This window comes from Anomaloglossus baeobatrachus, chromosome 9 (genome assembly GCF_048569485.1).
Source record: "Anomaloglossus baeobatrachus isolate aAnoBae1 chromosome 9, aAnoBae1.hap1, whole genome shotgun sequence".
NCBI lineage: Eukaryota > Metazoa > Chordata > Amphibia > Anura > Aromobatidae > Anomaloglossus > Anomaloglossus baeobatrachus.
Window position 1 is genome coordinate 99,821,630 of NC_134361.1, and position 21,183 is coordinate 99,842,812.

A 21,183-nucleotide genomic window follows, 5' to 3' on the forward strand; every position below is an offset into this window, starting at 1 on the left:
TGTTAAGTTGTCTTTCTTTTCTTTCTTTTCTGTCAGGGATGCTATCGCAGAAATAAGAGCAATATGTATAGAAGAGATTGGGGTCTGGATGAAAATGTACAGTGATGCCTTCCTGAATGACAGCTATCTGAAATATGTGGGCTGGACAATGCACGACAAGGCAAGTAACAGAAATACTAGCTTATAGGGAATTAACACCATAGCAATTGTAGCAAGTAAGAAATTTGCTGAAAAATAAAACCGCAAACTAATGCTCCATCTAATGCTAGTAGTACAGTTGAAGCTTCCAGCATGCTGTTACTGGTATTGACCAGTCCTGGTCATCCAATCCCCACAGCTCGGTGAGGGCTGTCGCAGTAATGTGGTGACGTACTGGTGATGCCAGCACAGATGTTACAGTTGTGCCTCACATTACTTATTAGTACAGCATGCTAATTTGTCTTCAGTTCTTAGTCATGGAATGGATTTGTCAGCTACTTATTATTACCATATAGCAATCATCAGGGTGACTGACTAATGTACATTTATGAAGCTTAGCACTGCTTTAGAAATGTAGTGGGTATTTTTATTCCATTAGCAAACCAGTCATCCATATGACGTTTGGTCAGATCTTCATCAGATACCGAATGCAGAAAGAGAAGAAGAAAGGCAGAATATTAAGCAGAAACAGTGCAGGTGTTATAGTGATCAGTCTCTGAAGCAATGTGCCTGGTAAAGGTCCCTCAGCTACTCGGGACCTGCAGTATCTGTACAGCTTTATATATGTGCCTGCCCTTACAGCTTTCACTCCTGCCTTGTGCTGATCAGATAGATCCGCATCGGGATAGAAGATGGCATTGAGGCTTGTGTATGCCTGCAGCAGCCGCACACAGGGCTTCAGCGGTACATTACAGCTGATACTCTGCTGCACACAACTTCCATGGATCAACTTCTGAGGTTAGGGGTACTTCTCACATAGCGAGATCGCTGCTGAGTCACGGTTTTTGTGACGCAGCAGTGATCTCATTAGCGATCTCGCTGTGTGTCACACTGAGCAGCGATCTGGCCCCTGCTGTGAAATTGCTGATCGTTGCACACTGCTCTGGTTCATTTTTTGGACGTTGCTCTCCCGCTGTGAAGCACACATCGCTGTGTTTCACAGCGAGAGAGCAACAATTCGAATGTGCAGGGAGCCGGCTTCTGACAGCTGCGGACGCTGGTAACCAAGGTACACATCAGGTAACCAAGTGAAACGCTTTGCTTGGTTACCCGGTATTTACCTTGGTTACTAGCATCCGCCGCTCTCAGGCTGCCAGTCCCGGCTCCCTGCACACGTAGCCAGAGTACACATCGGGTAAATAAGCAAAGCGGTTTGCTTATTAACCCGATGTTTACTCTGGCTACGGGTGCAGGGAGCCAGCGCTAAGTGGTGTCCTCGGGTAACCAAGCGAAGGGCTTTGCTTGGTTACCTGATATTTACCTTAGTTACCAAGTGCAGCATCGCTTCCATGCGTCGCTGGTGGCTGGTCACTGGTTGCTGGTGCGATCTGCCTGATTGACAGCTCACCAGCGACCATGTAGCGACGCACCAGCGATCCTGACCAGGTCATATCGTGGTCGGAATCGCTGATACGTCATTTAGTGAGACGGTACCCTTAGACTTACTTGAGACTGTAATTATTGGCCACAAAGTCTGTTGCAAAGATACTGTATTCTGTTTTTGGGACTAAAAGTTGCACCCAGGTTTGGACAGCAGAAAAAAGCAAAAAAAAAATATTAATGTTAAAACTACCCTGGTGATGTAAAGATGTGGGGAGGGGTAATATCCCTAACGTTGGTGGTCTACGGTTGTGCTCATTTCTTGGTGCTTTATGCTACATTCACACTTCTGTTTTAAATCCATCAGGTCCGTCGTTGCAACGCAACGACTGATCCATTGTTTTTTAGATGTCAACTGATGCAACGAATGTGTTTCACACGATTCCATTCACAGGAATCCTGGGAAAAAACTGATCTGTCGCGTCCATTACATCCACTGTGCGTCCGTTTTTTGACGGATCAGTCATGATCCGTTTGTGTTTGGGACAGCCCAATGGGAGTGCCAAACATGCTGGGCATGCTCAGTCTAGAACATGACGGAATCCAGCACATTATTCTGTCGTGTGACGGATTACGGCGGAATCCACCACTATAGACATCCATTATAGCTCTTGACGGATTACGACAGACACCTGCGGAGTGGGTTTTTCTTTATCGTTCCTTTGGGAGACCCAGACCATGGGTGTTTAGCTTCTGCCTCCGGAGGACACACAAAGTACTACACTAAAAAGTGTAGCTCCTCCCTCTGAGCTTATACACCCCCTGGTGAGCAGACCCAGCCAGTTTATTGCTTTGTGTTCAGGAGGCATACATCCACACATGCATTCTCATATGATTTTTCCCTTTTGGAATGAGTTTGAAGAACTGTGGGTCCACGTCTGGACCCCCGGCATGTCCCTTCTCATCCCACTGTGTCGGCGGTGTTGTAAGGTTGATTTCCTAGGCTGGAGCCTTACATGCCGTGCTCCTTCACCATCCCTCCTGGGCTCTGGCTTGAAGTGGGAGCCAGCACGGTCTCCATGCCTGGCAGGAGACCGGTGTCCATCCGCAGCCCTTCAGGACCCTGCTGGACCGGAGCACTCATCCCCAGGGACATGGCCCTGCGTCTCAGCAGCTAAGTACCTGAGACGTTTATATTTGGGGGTCCCTGTGCTTTGTTGGGGGAGAGTGTGCTTATTGTATTTTCTGACATTTCCGGTAGGTTCTCTAGCTCTCGCCCGAGAACCGCGCCGATGGTGCCTGCGCGTCGGCCTCGCCGCTCAAATTTAGGCCTAGCTTCGTTTCACTGTCCTCGCATGTCACTCATGCAGAGGGACAGCGCGGCTCCTCCCGGCGGCCGTTCTGCACAGGGGAGGGACACTCCCCACTGCTGTGCGTGTCTCCTCCCCTGTAGGTCTCTATAGCTCTCCAGATCCCGCTCTTCATGCAAGTCCCGCCCCCTCTCTTCGCTCCGGCGGCCATTTTCTCAGAGTTCTCTCAGCGTTGGTCTGCGTTCTGCATCCCTGCTGAGGTGCTGTGTTTGGGGGTCTGGGCTTCGGGATCTGGAGGGCACACAACACCGCTCTGCGCAGCACAGCGGTCTGGTAAGCCACAACCGGCTCTGGTTGTGGACCTCTGTATATACTCTCTGGGGTTCATTCTCTGGCAGAGCCCCCACTCCAGCAGCATGTCTCGCACGAGGAGCAAGGCTCCAAAGCTTTACTCTGTATGCGCTGCATGTAAGCTCCTGCTGCCTGAACCAAGCACCTATCCACATTGTGATGCCTGCTCTACTTTGGCGGTGCCACAGCCTGGAGTCTCTCCCCCAGTGGTCTCTCAGGCTGCTCCTGCTCCTGTGGCTGAGCCCCCGGCTTGGGTAGAATCCTTTTCTAGGTCTATCTCCCAGTCTTTTTCTGAGTCCATGGGACATCTGTCCAGGACTTTGCTGAATATGCATCAGCCCCCCTCACGGGGTGCCTCTGCTGCTAGGGCTCTCTCAGGACCGGAGCTCACAGAGGATTCATCATCAGGTCCCAGACCCAGTCGTCCTGAGAAGAGACGTAGGGTTCCCTCTCCCTCCTCCTCCCGCGGCTCTGATTCAAGAGCGGACTCGCAGGATGAGGAGGATGCTTTTACAGGGGGCTCGGAGGCTAACTCCATGTACCCCATTGACCTGTCTGAAAGTGACTCAGATCTTAGTGACTTGATTGCTTCCATTAATTCTGTTCTGGATCTTAATCCGCCAGTATCAGAGGAGCAACCCTCTCTGGCAGAAAAGCACCAGTTTACCTCGCCTAAGAGGGCAGAGAGTGTGTTCTTTAACCACTCCAGTTTTCAGGCCGCTGTGTCCAAGCCCAGGGCCTGTCCTGACAAACGCTTCCCAAAGCGTGGTTCTGATGACCGTTTTCCCTTTCCACCTGAGGTGGTCAAGGAGTGGCCTCAGTCCCCAAAGGTAGACCCTCCGGTGTCTAGGCTCTCAGCCCGGACTGTTCTCGGTGGCTGATGGCACCTCCCTTAAGGATTCCACTGACCGCCAGATTGACCTTCTGGCCAAATCCATATATGAAGCGGCGGGGGCCTCGTTTTCCCCGACTTTTGCAGCAGTGTGGGCTCTCAAAGCCATCTCTACTTCTCTAGAGGAGATGCATTCCCTCACCAGGGAATCTGTGCCCGAAATGGTTTCCTTGACTTCCCAAGCTTCGGCCTTTTCATCCTATGCCATGTCTGCCATGCTGGAGGCTTCTCACCGCACTGCGGTGGCTTCGGCTAATTCCCTCGCTATCCGCAGGATCTTGTGGCTTCGAGAGTGGAAGGCAGATGCTTCTTCTAAGAAGTACCTTGCTGGGCTCCCTTTTGCTGGGTCCCGGCTGTTCGGAGAACAGCTGGATGAAATTATTAAGGAAGCTACTGGCGGGAAGAGTACTTCCATGCCACAAACCAAAGCCAGGAAACCTGCCCAGGGTAGGAATCAGTCGAGGTTTCGCTCCTTTCATTCCTCCAACTGGTCGTCCTCTAAGCCTTCGGCCTCGTCCACTAACTCAGCCAAGGACCAGAAATCCAACTGGCGCCCAAAAGTGCGTTCACAGAAGACCGCAGGAGGTGCTGCCACTAAGGCAGCCTCCTCGTGACGATCTGCCCGCTCCAGCAACGTCCTTGGTCGGTGGCAGGCTCTCCCACTTTGGCGACGCTTGGTTTCAACACGTCTCCCACGGCTACAGGATAGAATTTTCTTCCAATCCGCCAAACAGGTTTTTTCTCTCAACCTCCCCCCCCCCACCCCCGCTCCAAGGCCGCCGCCTTCTCACAGGCCGTGGCATCCTTGCAGGCAAACGGAGTAATTGTACCGGTGTCCGCCCGGGAACGGTTCAGAGGTTTCTACTCAAATCTCTTCCTAGTTCCCAAAAAGGACGGTACTTTCCGGCCCATCCTGGATCTCAAGCTTCTCAACAAGCATGTTCAGGTGCGGCATTTTCGCATGGAGTCTCTGCGATCAGTCATTGCCTCAATGACCCAAGGGGATTTCCTGGCGTCCATCGACATCAGAGATCCCTATCTGCATGTGCCAATTGCAGTCTCACACCAGCGTTGGTTACGTTTTGCAATCGGAGAAGATCATTTCCAATTTGTGGCTCTCCCCTTCGGGTTGGCCACAGCCCCTCGGGTATTCACCAAGGTCATGGCTACAGTGATTGCGGTTCTGCACCTACAGGAGTTGGCAGTGATTCCTTACCTGGACGACCTTCTAGTCAAGGCTTCATCCAGCGCAGACTGTCAGCGGAGTGTCTCGCTCACTCTCGCCACTCTAGCCCAATTCGGGTGGCTGGTCAATCTTCCCAAATCCACTCTGACTCCGACCGAGTCTCACGTACCTAGGCATGCAGTCCGAGACTCTGCCGGCACTTGTGAAGTTGCCCTTAGTCAAACAGCAGTCCCTCCAACTGGCAGTGCGCTCTCTGCTGAGGCCCCGCCGTTATACCCTCAGGCGTCTGATGCAGGTGCTGGGTCAAATGGTGGCGTCAATGGAAGCTGTCCCCTTTGCCCAGTTCCATCTGCGCCCCCTGCAGCTGGACATTCTCCGCTGTTGGGACAAGCGGTCTTCCTCCTTACACAGGCTAGTGGCTCTGTCGCCACAGACCAGGAGCTCTCTTCAGTGGTGGCTTCGGCCCCTCTCTCGGTCTCAGGGGCGCTCCTTCCTGGCCCCGTCCTGGGTGATCCTCACCACGGATGCCAGTCTATCCGGCTGGGGAGCGGTATGTCTCCACCACAGAGCGCAGGGCACTTGGACTCCGTCCGAGTCAGCCCTCTCGATCAATGTGCTGGAAACCAGAGCCGTGCTTCTAGCTCTTCTAGCTTTTCACCACCTGTTGGCGGGCAAGCACATTCGAGTCCAGTCAGACAACGCGACAGCGGTTGCCTACATCAATCACCAAGGCGGGACACGCAGCCGCCTGGCAATGTTGGAGGTACAACGCATCCTTCAATGGGTGGAGGACTCCAAGTCCACCATATCCGCACTCCACATCCCAGGCGTGGAAAACTGGGAGGCAGATTACCTCAGCCGTCAAACCGTGGACGGTGGCGAGTGGTCCCTGCACCCGGCAGTGTTTCAGTCAATCTACCGCAAGTGGGGCACTCCGGACGTGGACCTAATGGCATCTCGTCACAACAACAAAGTTCCTGTTTACGTGGCTCGCTCCCACGATCCTCAGGCATTCGCCGCGGACGCTCTGGTTCAAGACTGGTCCCAGTTTCGTCTGTCCTACGTGTTTCCCCCTCTAGCTCTCTTGCCCAGAGTCCTGCGCAAGATCAGAATGGAGGGCCATCGAGTCATCCTCATTGCACCGGACTGGCCCAGGCGAGCTTGGTATCCAGACCTTCTCCATCTGTCTGTAGAGATGCCGTGGCATCTCCCGGACCGTCCAGACTTTCTCTCGCAAGGTCTGTTTTTCCGCCTGAATTCTGCGGCTCTCACATTGACGGCGTGGCTCTTGAGTCCTGGATTTTGACGGCTTCTGGTATTCCTCCTGAAGTCATCTCCACTATGATTCGGGCCCGTAAGTCTTCCTCCGCTAAGATCTATCACAGGACTTAAAGAATTTTCCTATCCTGGTGTCGCTCTACCGACCATCCTCCTTGGCCTTTCTCCTTGCCGACCCTTCTGTCTTTTCTACAGTCCGGTTTGCAGCTAGGTCTGTCCCTCAACTCTCTCAAGGGACAAGTCTCAGCTCTGTCTGTTCTGTTCCAGCGGCGTCTCGCTCGGCTGGCTCAGGTCCGCACCTTCATGCAGGGCGCGTCTCACATCATTCCGCCTTACCGGCGGCCCTTGGATCCCTGGGACCTTAATTTGGTTCTCACGGTATTGCAGAAACCCCCCTTTGAGCCTCTTAGGGAAGTTTCCTTGTATCGTCTGTCACGAACCACCGGGGGGGGGTCACTCAGAAATCCCCCGCGCTGGCTACCAGTACGTCACAATCGGGGGGTAACAAGTGGGGGTCACCCCTCCTTTATACCTCCCGACCGACAGACAGAGCACGTGACGCGCTCTCTAGCGCCCCTCTTATAGTCAGGCCAATTATGGAATTGCCCGACCATAAGCCAGGAGGCCGCTATACTACTTATGCCGATTATTGAAGGGTCCCCGGTGAGAGTAAGGTATATATTCCCCCGACCTCCGCGGGCGGAATATATAAAATCTCCCCGAATCTCACTGGCCTCCCCACAATAATCCTTGGCACAATTCGCTGCCACCAACCGATTTACGGTAACTATTAGCCGAACACACAGACGTGGGATTCAAGATCGAGATAACAGAACAGCCCAAGATTAATTATATAATTTAATCAGCCTAAAGCACACTAGAACTACAATATATACAATGGGGAATCTACAGAATATACATATGTCAGAGTACAGTTACAATCAAAGCATGGGTTACAAACAGGCATACACAGTTCCAGCAGTTACCTTGTTGCGTCTGGCCACAGGGGGGCGCTGTACCCAGGTTTCTAGGATCCTTCCCACAGATGTTTCCTACACGTGCCCCCAGCGAAAAGAACACTGGAAAATGGCCGAAGTAGGGTTATCAACCTGGGCAATCCAGGTCCCCTCCTACCTTAGTGACCTCACAGGGAGCACTGCTCCACCCCTGGCTGGAGTTATGGACAATATCCCAACATGGAATATGGGCATAACTTTGCCTGGGAGCGTCGTAGGCGGACGCCAATGCTCTCATTGTGACAGTTATGAATTTAGCTACAGAACGAGGGGACTCATGACCTGTCTGCCAGTTCCCCATTGGCTGATATCACGCCTGGGGCATTTCCCAATGTCCTGCTCCCATAAAAAGGGTGTGCCGGCATCGTCCGCATGCGGAGACACCATTTTTATGGTTGCCATATTTATCGGAAATATGGCTTGCGAGATATGAACCATTTTTTACTGGAGTCGTTCTGTCTGGCTATTTCCATAGCCTTGCTAACTAGCTAGCAGCCCCCACTACAGGGTCACGGCAGGGAGTCATCCTGTGTCCATTGTCCCCACAGCACCTCATCTCCATATCACAGGAGATGGCCATGGGATTTGTTGCTAAACCAGTTGTGTGAAGGAAAGGGGGGGTGACACCAGGAGAGGGCTTCCTGACATACTTGAATATCATGATTTATCGTCATATCTCCGGATTTACCTCACACCTCCCCCCTTTTGTGGGCGCTAGGGGGCAGCACACTCCGGTGTTCCCCCGTGCGCCCGTCCGCGACCTCTCCTTGTCGGGACAGCCCGTCTGCGTTACCGTGGTCACGGCCCCTTTTGTGGCGAATGGTGAAGTTGTATTGCTGGAGCGCAAGGCTCCATCGCAACAGTCGCCCATTCGTCCCAGAGACGGTGTGCAACCAGCTGAGGGGGTTGTGGTCCGTCTCCACGATGAAGTGGCGCCCGTATAGATAGGGTTGCAGACGCTGCAGGGCCCACACTATGGCCAGGCACTCCTTCTCCATTGTGGAATAGGCCACTTCCCTCGGTAACAGCTTCCTGCTCAGGTACAAGACTGGGTGCTCTTGGCTCGGAGAGTCCACCTGGCTGAGCACCGCACCGAGGCCGAAGTCACTGGCGTCGGTCTGTACTACAAACGGCCGCGTGAAGTCGGCTGCCTGTAGCACGGGCGGGCTGGACAGGGCGTCCTTTAGGGCCCGGAAGGCTGTCTCGCAGTCCATTGTCCAATCGACTGCAGAGGGCAGCTTCTTCTTGGTGAGGTCCGTCAGGGGCTTTGCCAGGCTACTATAGCATGGAACAAACCTCCTATAGTACCCAGCGGTCCCCAAGAAGGACATCACCTGCTTCTTGGTCCTGGGGGTGGGCCAGGATGCGATGGCCTCCACTTTCTCAGGCTCGGGCTTCAGTGTTCCCCCGCCTACCCGGTGACCGAGGTACTGGACCTCGCTCATGGCCAGCTGACACTTGCCCGGCTTGATGGTCAAACCTGCCCGGTGGACCCGCCTGAGCACCTGTGCTAGATGCTCTAGGTGATCTTCCCAGGTGGGACTGAAGACGGCAATGTCATCCAGGTACGCGGCCGCGTACCCTTCAAGTCCCTTGAGCAGGGTGTTGACCATCCGCTGGAAAGTGGCAGGGGCATTCCTCATCCCGAATGGCATCACCGTGGACTCGTACAGTCCAAATGGGGTAATAAAGGCAGAGCGTTCCCTGGCCTTGCGAGTCGGGGATCTGCCAATATCCCCGGCTCAGGTCCATGATGGTCAGGTACTGAGCCCCGGCCAACTGATCGAGCAGGTCATCGATGCGTGGCATTGGGTACGCATCGGCGACCGTGACAGCATTGAGCCCCCTGTAGTCCACGCAGAACCGAGTGGTTCGGTCCTTCTTAGGGACGAGGACTACAGGCGAGGCCCAAGCGCTGTTGGATGCCTGGATCACCCCCAGCTTCAGCATCTCGTCAATCTCCTGGCGCATGTGTTGCTGCACCTCCAGGGAGACCCGATATGCTGAACGCCGGATCGGGGGATGATCCCCAGTGTCCACGTGATGGACAGCCAAGTCAGTCCTTCCGGGCTGGTTGGTAAACAACCCCCGGAAGGGGTGTAGGGTGGCCCACAGCTGGGACCGTTGGTCCTCCAAGAGCTGGTGGCCAACCTCCACATCCTCAATGGATCCGCCTGCCCTAACCTGGGCTAGCATATCCAAGAGGGTTTCCGCTTCTCCCTCCTCGGGCAGGTTGCACACGGGGAGCGCACATGCCTCCCGCTCATGATGTGCCTTCATCATGTTCACATGGAAGGGCTTCCGCCTTCCACGGGCAGGGTCCAGGGTGACCAGGTACGTCACAGGGTTGAGCTGCTGGTACACGAGGTATGGGCCTTCCCAGGCTGCCTGAAGCTTGTCCTGTGGTACGGGGACCAGTACCCACACCTCTTGACCCACTTGGTAGGTCCTCTCACAAGCGTTCTGGTCGTACCAACGCTTCTGATCGGCCTGGGCTTGAGCCATATTGTCGTGTACCAGTTGCGTCAAGGCCTGCATTTTGTCCCGGAAGCGCATGACATACTCGATAACCGACACTCCAGGAGTGGCCAAATCCCCTTCCCAAGCCTCTTTCACCAGAGCCAGGGGGCCCCGCACACGTCGCCCGTACAGGAGCTCAAACGGTGAGAATCCTGTTGAGGCCTGTGGAACCTCCCGGTAAGCAAATAACAGGTGTGGGAGATACCGCTCCCAGTCACGCCCGTGGGAGTCGACCAACATCTTAAGCATCTGCTTTAAGGTGCCATTAAACCGCTCGCACAGGCCATTAGTCTGTGGATGGTACGGGCTGGCCACCAGATGTCGCACCTGGACTTGCTTACAGAGGGCCTCCATCAGCTGGGACATGAATTGGGTCCCCCGGTCAGTGAGCATTTCCTGGGGAAAACCCACTCGGGAGAAAATCTCCAGCAATGCGGTGGCCACCTTGTCAGCCCGAATGGACGACAAGGCCACTGCTTCTGGGTACCGGGTGGCATAGTCCACTACCGTCAGTAGGAAGCGTTTCCCGGAGCTGCTGGGGATGGCCAGCGGGCCGACCAGATCCACAGCCACCCTCCTGAAAGGCTCATCGATAATTGGCAGAGATACTAGTGGGGCTTTGGGGCGTGGCCCCGCCTTCCCCACTCTCTGACAGGTTTCACACGAACGGCAGTAGGCAGCCACATCGGCCCCCATTTTTGGCCAGTAGAAATGCTGGTTTAACCTGGCCTTGGTCTTAGCGATCCCTAGGTGTCCGGCCATCGGAATCTCATGTGCGATCCGCAACAACTCCGTCCGGAACGGATAGGGTACCACCAACTGTCGGTCCCTGGGCCACGCCTCCGGTGAACCCTGCTGGACCGTGGCCCGGTACAGCCGTCCTTGGTCCCAGACCACTCGCTCCGGGTCCGAGTCCGAGGGAGGCTGTGCCGCCTGCTCCTTAAGAGCTTTCAGGCTGTCGTCAGCTTCTAACGCTGCCTGAAACCCCTGACTAGATGTGGCCAGAATCGACGAGACTGTCACATCTTCAGTCAGTACCCCGGGACCTGTGTCCTGGCCTCCACCTGACTCGGCTGCCACTTGGTCAGAAGGGGAAGAGCTATCGGACCTCCGGGAGGCCCCTTGGCTTCCAGCACTCCCACTGCGGGTGACAGCGGCCACAGCCGCTGCGACCGTGGGTCGTGCCTGCTCCTCCTCCGTTCCTGACCAAGTCGCCGGTTCAGGCAGACCTACCTGGCTTCCTGACACCCCGGTTGTGGGGGAACCATGCACCGAGATCTTACCTGGGAGCACTTCCGCTCCTGGACCGGCCCCAATCTCACCTGCCTGTTCCCCTCCTGCAGCAACAGAACCCCGCTGTGAAATCTCTGGGGACCCCACATTTGCTGTGGTAGCCCCCACCCCACACACTGGTCCTCCCCCTGCAGAACCCTGCTCTCTGCTTATCCCTGCAGAGGGCAACAGATCCCAGCTCACAGGCTGGTTACTTGTAGAGGCATTGTCACACCTTTCTCTGACCCCCTCCCCTGTCACAGCTGCAGCTGAGTGTGTGTCTATGGTGTCTATGCAAGCAGAAATATCAGAGTTCACTCCCTCCTCCCTTACATCATTCATAGATAACACATTAACATTGTCCGGAGGCATGTCAGTACGGGCTGAAGGTTCAGCCCTTGGGGGGGGCCCAAACTGGGAGGTTATCTGCCCCAAATCTGTCCCAAGTAGCACGTTTGCAGGGATCCGATCAGTTACCCCCACCTCCCTCACCCCCCGCCCTGCGCCCCAGTCCACATAAATGTCAGCAACAGGCAGCGCCGGGTCAGTGCCTCCAATCCCGGAGACAGCGAGGGTTTTTCCAGGGATCAAGTCTTGGGGGGACACCATCTCAGGCCGCACCAGAGTCACCTCCGAGGCGCTGTCTCGCAGTCCTATGGTCACAGACCGGCCGACGGTGACAGGTTGGAAGCTGTCCAGGGACCTACCACCACCCCCACCCACACAATACACCTTGGGCGGCCCTTGGGACGGGGACGGAGCCGGGGCCTTGGGACGCTGAGGGCACATGGCCTTGAAGTGTCCAGGTAGGTTGCACTGGTGGCACCGTCTTGGTTCCGCCACGGGCCTGGAGAGGGGAGTTGAGGGGGACACCCCCTGCAGTCTAGGGGCAGGTGGGGCAGTCGCAGAATTCATCTTACCCCCTCTCCAGGTGCTGCTGGTGGCCGCTCTCCTGGCCTCAGGGGCCCGGTTGTTGGTGTAGTCATCGGCAAGGGCAGCTGTAGCCGTGGACCCCTTTGGCTTCTGGTCTCGGATGAACTGGCGGAGATCCTCAGGGCAGTTCCACAAGAGTTGCTCCGTGATGAACAAGTCCAGGATCTCCGGTCCGGTGGAAAGCTGCAGGCCTTGGGTCCAGTGGTCGGCAGCTCGGGCAAGTGCCCGCCGGTGGTCAGCCCAGGAGTCCTTTGGTCCCTTCTGTAGGCTCCGGAACTTCTTGCGGTAGGACTCTGGGGTGAGGTTTTACTGTTGGATCAGGGCCCGCTTGATGGTGTCGTAGCCCTGATCTGCCTCAGCAGGCACGTCCCCAAGGATATCCAGGGCCTTACCCCTTAAACGGGGGGTCAGGTATTTGGCCCACTGGTCCTTGTCCAGATGGTGCTGCAAGCAAGTCCGTTCAAAAGCAGTCAAGAAAGAGTCCAAGTCTCCATCCTTCTCCAGCACTGGGAAGTCCTCAACACGGACCTTTGGAAGTTTGGTGTCTCGAAGGTCACATGTGGCTGATGAGGGCCGGAGCTGAGCTAGCTGCAGCTGGTAGTCACGGTCTGCCTGTCGCTCTCGCTCTTCACGCGCTGCCTGCCGCTCTCGCTCCGCAGCCTCACGCTCTGCGTGCCGCTCTGCCCTGCGCTCTGCCAGGAGTTCCTTGTAGCCCTTCTGGTCTCCAGCCTGGAGAAGGGCCATAGCCATTTGAAGAAGGCTATCCGAGCCTCCCAGGCTCGGTGGAATGGCACGTGGTGATCTGCGGCACGCTGCAGAGCTAGGCGATTCACTGTCCCTTTCAGAGCGGAGGGCTGGCATCTGGCTCGTTGAGGAACCTTGGGTGAGCTCCTCCTCATCTTGTCCAGCAGTGCCAGGTTGCGCAATGTCCTCGGCAGAACGGTTTTCTGGCGTCGAGCTCCTGGAGGACTCGTGGGCAACCTCCTCATTGCTGTCCACAGCACCGTCCTCCCTCTCTTCGGCTCCTGCCTTAGCATTGGCCAGTTGCATAGCTCTGCTCCTGGTGCCATCAGCCATTCTTGCAGACTTTTGGTCACTGACACAGAACTGACACCTGATGCCTCCACACACCTTACAGTATCTGCACTCTGACACTCTAGTGTTGAGCTAGTCTGAAGACCCCAGCAGCCACAGCTGCTGCAGGCAGTCTTTAGTGTCTGGGAGTATGGGTCTCACACTCACACACACTATTATCTCGATCCCACCGCTATGCCACCAATATGTCACGAACCACCGGGGGGGGTCACTCAGAAATCCCCCGCGCTGGCTACCAGTACGTCACAATCGGGGGGTAACAAGTGGGGGTCACCCCTCCTTTATACCTCCCGACCGACAGACAGAGCACGTGACGCGCTCTCTAGCGCCCCTCTTATAGTCAGGCCAATTATGGAATTGCCCGACCATAAGCCAGGAGGCCGCTATACTACTTATGCCGATTATTGAAGGGTCCCCGGTGAGAGTAAGGTATATATTCCCCCGACCTCCGCGGGCGGAATATATAAAATCTCCCCGAATCTCACTGGCCTCCCCACAATAATCCTTGGCACAATTCGCTGCCACCAACCGATTTACGGTAACTATTAGCCGAACACACAGACGTGGGATTCAAGATCGAGATAACAGAACAGCCCAAGATTAATTATATAATTTAATCAGCCTAAAGCACACTAGAACTACAATATATACAATGGGGAATCTACAGAATATACATATGTCAGAGTACAGTTACAATCAAAGCATGGGTTACAAACAGGCATACACAGTTCCAGCAGTTACCTTGTTGCGTCTGGCCACAGGGGGGCGCTGTACCCAGGTTTCTAGGATCCTTCCCACAGATGTTTCCTACACGTGCCCCCAGCGAAAAGAACACTGGAAAATGGCCGAAGTAGGGTTATCAACCTGGGCAATCCAGGTCCCCTCCTACCTTAGTGACCTCACAGGGAGCACTGCTCCACCCCTGGCTGGAGTTATGGACAATATCCCAACATGGAATATGGGCATAACTTTGCCTGGGAGCGTCGTAGGCGGACGCCAATGCTCTCATTGTGACAGTTATGAATTTAGCTACAGAACGAGGGGACTCATGACCTGTCTGCCAGTTCCCCATTGGCTGATATCACGCCTGGGGCATTTCCCAATGTCCTGCTCCCATAAAAAGGGTGTGCCGGCATCGTCCGCATGCGGAGACACCATTTTTATGGTTGCCATATTTATCGGAAATATGGCTTGCGAGATATGAACCATTTTTTACTGGAGTCGTTCTGTCTGGCTATTTCCATAGCCTTGCTAACTAGCTAGCAGCCCCCACTACAGGGTCACGGCAGGGAGTCATCCTGTGTCCATTGTCCCCACACCACCTCATCTCCATATCACAGGAGATGGCCATGGGATTTGTTGCTAAACCAGTTGTGTGAAGGAAAGGGGGGGTGACACCAGGAGAGGGCTTCCTGACATACTTGAATATCATGATTTATCGTCATATCTCCGGATTTACCTCACATCGTCTTTCACAGAAAGTGGCCTTTCTGGTGGCCATTACTTCCCTCAGGAGAGTCTCTGATTTGGCTGCGCTCTCTTCGGAGTCACCTTTTTTGGTTTTTCATCAAGACAAGGTGGTTCTCCGTCCGACTCCGGACTTTCTTCCTAAGGTGGTCTCTCCCTTCCACCTTAACCAGGACATTACCCTACCTTCCTTTTTGTCCGGCTCCTGTTCATCGCTTTGAAAAAGCGCTGCATACTCTGGATCTGGTGCGTGCTCTCCGGATCTATGTGTCTCGCACCGCTGCGCTTAGGCGGTGCACCTCTCTTTTTGTGCTAACCACAGGTCGGCGCAAGGGTCTCTCTGCTTCTAAGCTGACCTTAGCCCGTTGGATTAGATCGACCATTTCGGACGCCTACCAGAGTACTCAGGTGCCTCCCCCGCCGGGGATCAAGGCACATTCGACAAGAGCTGTCGGTGCCTCTTGGGCTTTTAGGCACCAGGCTACGGCTCAACAAGTCTGTCAGGCTGCCACTTGGACTAGCCTGCATACCTTTTCGAAGCACTACCAAGTGCATGCTCATGCTTCGGCAGATGCGAGCTTGGGCAGACGCATCCTTCAGGCGGCTGTCACCCACTTGTGAAGTTAGGCTCCATCTACTTAGTTTTTTCTGTTTATTCCCACCCAGGGACAGCTTTGGAACGTCCCATGGTCTGGGTCTCCCAAAGGAACCCTCCCCATACACACCTATTGCCAATCCACATTATACGCATATATAGCCTGGGTCTCAGCGTCCCATACACGGTAAGTTTTTTAACTGCATGAGAGGACACACACAAGCTAGGGACCCCAACGTAGAGAAATACTTTGGCGTAGTGTTGGGGCTCTTCTGCATTGATCAATTCAGTAGCTAAATTTCTCTTTATTCATATATTCATGGCAGTAATGCAGGTTCCATTTTTCACATTTCATACTTACAAATAGCTATTGAATTTTTCATGTCAGTATTCACACAGCAGTTTCTGCTATTCCATGTATTCCCCTTCCATAGTCACTGGTGTGCATACCTTATCTCCCCATAGTGATGTTTTTTAGGTTTTTTGCACCCAGTTCAGACATAGAATGGAGTTCCAAACGTTATTCCTTAACATGCTCATGCTTCGGCAGATGCGAGCTTGGGCAGACTCATCCTTCAGGCGGCTGTCGCCCATTTGTGAAGTTAGGTTCTGCCTACTTCTTGCCTTTTTTCGGTTTATTTCCCACCCAGGGACTGTTTTGGAACGTCCCATGGTCTGGGTCTCCCAAAGGAACGATAAAGAAAAAGAGAATTTTGTTTACTTACTGTAAATTCTTTTTCTTATAGTTCCGTATTGGGAGACCCAGCTCCCTCCCTGTTGCCTGTTGGCAATTTTTTCTTGTTCCGCGTGTTCTCACCGGCTGTTGTCGTGGACAGAGTCTCCGGTTGTTCCGGCTCTTGCTCTGTTCTACTTGTGGGTGGCTACTCTCCTTCAGCTTTTGCACTAAACTGGCTGGGTCTGCTCACCAGGGGGTGTATAAGCTCAGAGGGAGGAGCTACACTTTTTAGTGTAGTACTTTGTGTGTCCTCCGGAGGCAGAAGCTAAACACCCATGGTCTGGGTCTCCCAATACGGAACTATAAGAAAAAGAATTTACAGTAAGTAACAAAATTCTCTTTATTTGCCGCTCAAAATAAGTTACATTGTGCGTTCCTACCGCTCGACGGTCAGTCCCTAAACGACTGATCCATGGGGCGGCAGATGCAACACAAGGCTATCCGTCGCAATCCATCCTTAATACAAGTCTGTGGGGAAAAACAGATTCCAGTAAAATATTTCTCAGGATACCGTAATTACTCAAGGCGATGGATTGTGACTGATGCAAAATAATGGAAGTGTGAATGTAGCCTTAGGGTAGAAGGGAGGGGGTAATGATTTTTTCTAAAGTGTGAAAGTATATTAGGAAGGTGGGCTGTACCAAAAAATAAAGGGCTTTATATACTGTCCCCAACAGTGGCATAACAAGGTCCCCATATAGTTTACTTTGGTTGTCTTATACCAGAGTTAATAAAGAACACAAGTCCATTTATTATGGAATCTGCTTTGGATGACTGGCAGATTTTATATCAAGTAGTCATGTGGCCTTCATGACCACACACAAATGTGTACAAAGATGGGATCACCTATGTATCCTCTATGGTGCAGACAGAGTAACACATGGGAGTGCAGCAGATGGGCTTTAACACTGCCTACACTGATAGCGTGCAAGGGCCCTTATAGTCAGAAAAATACAGTAGATAACTAAGGAGTTGTATGGCTTTGACAACGCTTTTGAATATAGCAATGTGTTTCTACTTTTGTTTTTTTTATTCACTGCTGACAAACAGACTCTTGAATTAACACTCTTTTCAATGAAATATTGTGTTCCCAGCAAGGAGAGGTTCGTCTGAAATGTCTGACCGCTCTGCAAGGCCTGTACTACAACAGAGAGCTGAACTCCAAGTTGGAGCTCTTCACAAGTCGTTTCAAGGTCATTTTTTTTTTTTTTCTTCCCTCTTCTAATGAAAATACTTATATTTTGTGTCTTCTACAACTGAGGAGTTTTTCCTTTTCCAGGATCGAATTGTGTCAATGACTCTTGACAAGGAGTATGATGTAGCGGTTCAGGCGATAAAGCTCCTGACTCTGGTTTTACAGTGAGTAAAAATATCAATTCCCTTTAATATGTCTTTGGCTGAGTTACTCCTATATTAGAGGAGAGCGTTAGCCAGTCTTTGTTGGTGAGGAAATTGGTAACCTGAGTTAAAGTAAAACAAACCCCAGCCCCCTTTCCACTAGACCTAGTTCCCTTCCATAACTGTGTAATAATTATCATGTAGCGCAGGGATGGGGAACCTGCGGCCCACGGCTTTTTCTGCGGCCCGCGGGCTGATTCCCGGGGACTGCAGTGCTAGATCGGCAGCCGCATCTTACTGGCTGCTTGCCCTTTTAAAACTCCATACAGCGCATTCAATTTTGAACGCTGCGTTTCCTATACCTGAAGGACTACGTCCCCATGCTGGTACTGGCTACTTGAGGACGTTCTTTGTAGCGCACCTCACGCCTACCCCACCTACAATCAAACAGAAGAGGATTGATTGCCCAATCATCCCCCAGGTCTTACTGTGCCTGGCAGCACTTTGTGCCCGGCGGCTCCTCTCTGTGCCCGGCAGCAGCTCCTCTCTGTGCCCGGCGGCGGCGGCCCCTTTCTGTGCCCAGCGGCAGCGCTCTCCGTGCCCGCAGCCTCCCCCAACGCTCTGTAATCCCATCCTCCCCCAGTTCTCTAACTGCCTCCAAGCTCCCCCAGGTCTTCCTGTGCCCCGAGCACTCTGCCCCTCTTTTTCTCCCCAGTGTCCTTGTGCCCTCCCCCCAGTCTCCCCAGTGATCTGTGCCCCCCCAGTGATCTGTGCCCTCCCTCCAGTCTCCCCAGTGATCCCTGTGCCCCTCCAGCATCGCCCAGGGCTGTCTATACAGCTATGTATATACCCCCAGCAATGTTTGTGCCCCCTAGCTATGTCTGTGCAACCCAGTGATGTGTATATACCCCCAGTACACTGTGTTGCCCAGTGACATATGTACCCCCAGTGACGTCTATGCCCTGCTGCTTCCGTAGTGATGTATATTCCTCCCAGCCATCCCCAGCAATGTTTATGCCCCCCCAGCTATGTCTGTGCTAGCCATCAATGATGTACGTACCCCCCAGTGATGTACGTACCCCCCAGTGATGTATGTCTATGCCCACAGCCATGTCTATGTCCCGCAGCTTTTCTAGTGATATATACTCCTCCCAAGTAATTTATTTGCCTTCAGCATCTCCTTTGATGTCTATGCCCCCAGCCTCCCCAGTGATCTATATTCCCCCCAACCCTCCCCTGCGATGTATATACAGCAGTCCCAGCAAACTCAAACCTGGAAAAGCAGTTGTAAAAAGCAACAAGATCAATATCGTCTAATATTTACAGCTGCACCAAAGAGTAGAAGCTCCAGCCGCCACAGTGAGTTAATTGTTTGACCAAATATATTAGGGTAATTTTTAAGTTTGATAGTTTTTGTGCGGTCCCCGAAGGTTGGTAGAAATTTCCAAATGGCCCCCGGCAGAAAAAAGGTTCCCCACCCCAGATGTAGTGGATGAGGTGCAGGACTCTTGTGGTCATCTTTACATTTTTTTTTCTTCTTTTTCCTTGTAGAAGTAGTGATGAGGTCCTAACTGCTGAAGACTGTGAAAATGTGTATCACTTGGTGTATTCTGCCCATCGACCCGTAGCTGTTGCCGCTGGGGAGTTCCTCTATAAAAAGTAAGAAATAACTCTTGACCTGTGTCTCTTTTTTTATGCTGCGCTGACTATAAAGATTAGGTGCGTTGTTCTGTCTGTTACATAATATCTTTCTGGCTGTGTCAGGCTTTTGTGCACACAGTGCATTTTTATCGTGTTTTTTGATGCGTTCTTTAATGTAGTTTTGTCACAAATCTGAATGCAAATCCTGATGCCAGCAAAGTCCATGAGAATTCTGAGGTTTGGGGCACATGTTGCTTATTTTTTTTCCCCTTGCAGATTTGCAGCAGAAAATAAAATGCTGCTTGCCAATTCTTTCAGCTTTTTTTTTTTTTTCCCCCCTCACTTCAAATGCATGAATAACGCATTGGAAAAAAAACATGCAAAAAACGCACTGAACAAACACTGCAGTTTTCCTGCTAAGAGATGCAGATTTGGTGCACAAATTTCTGCAAAAAAAGCTATAGCACCGAAGTGAGGAAAAAGGATATAACTTAACCTTTAACCCCTTAACAACCGCGGGCGGTAAAATTACACCCTAGCGGTCATAGTGTTATTCGATCAGCGCACATATCGGCTGATTTATACAGCTGAGAGGTTGCCTGCTAGGCATGAGCGGAGTTGTTATCCTCCCGTGCCCTGTAACCCCCTAAATGGCGCGGTCAGTAAGTGACAGCGCCATAATTGCCATCGCGGTAAACGTTTACTCACAGCCGATACCGGAAGTCACGTGACGTGATCGTGACGTGGTTGTCATGGTAGCACAGGGTCATGTGATGACTCCTGTCGCTCACATGACTCACTGTTTCACCCGGCATAGAGCTGGGTGAGACACGAAATGAGGATATCTGCTGATGACAGCTGTGTAGCTGTGATCAGCAGATATGGAATAGCGATCAGACTCCATAGGGGACCTAGTAAAATAAAAAAAATTTTTTTAAAAAAAGTTCAAATCACCCCCCTTTTGCCCCATTGAAAATTAAAGGGTTAAAATACACACACATATGGTATCGCCACTTTCAGAAACACCCGATCTATCAAAATATAAAATCAATTAATTTGATTGGTAAACTGCTAGTGGCAAAAAAAATTCCAAATACCAAAATTACGTTTTTTGGTCGCCACAAATTTTGCGCCAAATGCAAGAACAGGCGATCAAAACGTTGCATCTGCGCAAAAATCGTAACATTAAAGATGTCAGCTCGAGACGCGAAAAATAAGCCATCACTGAGCCTCAGATCCTGAAAAATGTGAACGCTACAGGTCACGGAATATGGCGTAAAACGTGCGCCACTTTTTTAGGACAAACTTCTGATTTTTTTTAACCCCTTAGATACAAGTTAACCTATACATGTTTGGTGTCAACAAACTCGCACTGACCTGAGGCATCACACCGACACATCAGGTTTACCATATAGTGAACACAGTGAATAAAATATCTCAAAAACAATAGTGCAATCGCACTTTTCTTTATCGTTCCTTTGGGAGACCCAGACCATGGGTGTTTAGCTTCTGCCTCCAGAGGACACACAAAGTACTACACTTAAAAGTGTAGCTCCTCCCTCTGTGCTTATACACCCCCTGGTAGCCAGTCCTAGCCAGTTTATTGCTTTGTGTCAGGAGGCATACATCCACACATGCATTCTCATCTGATTTTTTTGACTTTTGGAAAGAGTTTGAAGAAAAGCGGGTCCATGTCTGGACTCCCGGCATGTCCCTTCTCACCCCACTGTGTCGGCGGTGTTGTTAAGGTTGATTTACAAGGCTGCAGCCTTACATGCCGCGCTCCTTCACCATCCCTTCTGGGCTCTGGCTTGAAGTGGGAGCCAGCACGGTCTCCATGCCTGGCAGGAGTCCGGTCTCCATCTACAGGCCCTTGAGGATTCTGTTGGACCGGAGCACTCATCCCCAGGGACATGGCCCTGCGTCTCAGCAGCTAAGTACCTGAGACGTTTATGTTGGGGGTCCCGGTTCTTTATTGTAAGGGGAGAGTATGCTGTATGTGATTGTTTTAACTTTTCCGGCGGGTTCTCTAGCT

The 21,183-nt window shown here is 52.4% G+C and overlaps 1 protein-coding gene across 1 annotated transcript in view; it reads left to right on the forward strand.

The window, feature by feature from the left end:
• The window catches only part of STAG2 (STAG2 cohesin complex component), a 283,462-nt gene that overhangs the window by 106,074 nt on the left and 156,205 nt on the right, over positions 1-21,183 (forward strand). The window contains exons 11-14 of the mRNA XM_075323911.1: positions 37-160; positions 17,264-17,362; positions 17,449-17,528; positions 19,059-19,166. Coding sequence (XP_075180026.1) covers positions 37-160; positions 17,264-17,362; positions 17,449-17,528; positions 19,059-19,166 — 411 coding nt within the window. The remainder of the gene's footprint in view (positions 1-36; positions 161-17,263; positions 17,363-17,448; positions 17,529-19,058; positions 19,167-21,183) is intronic.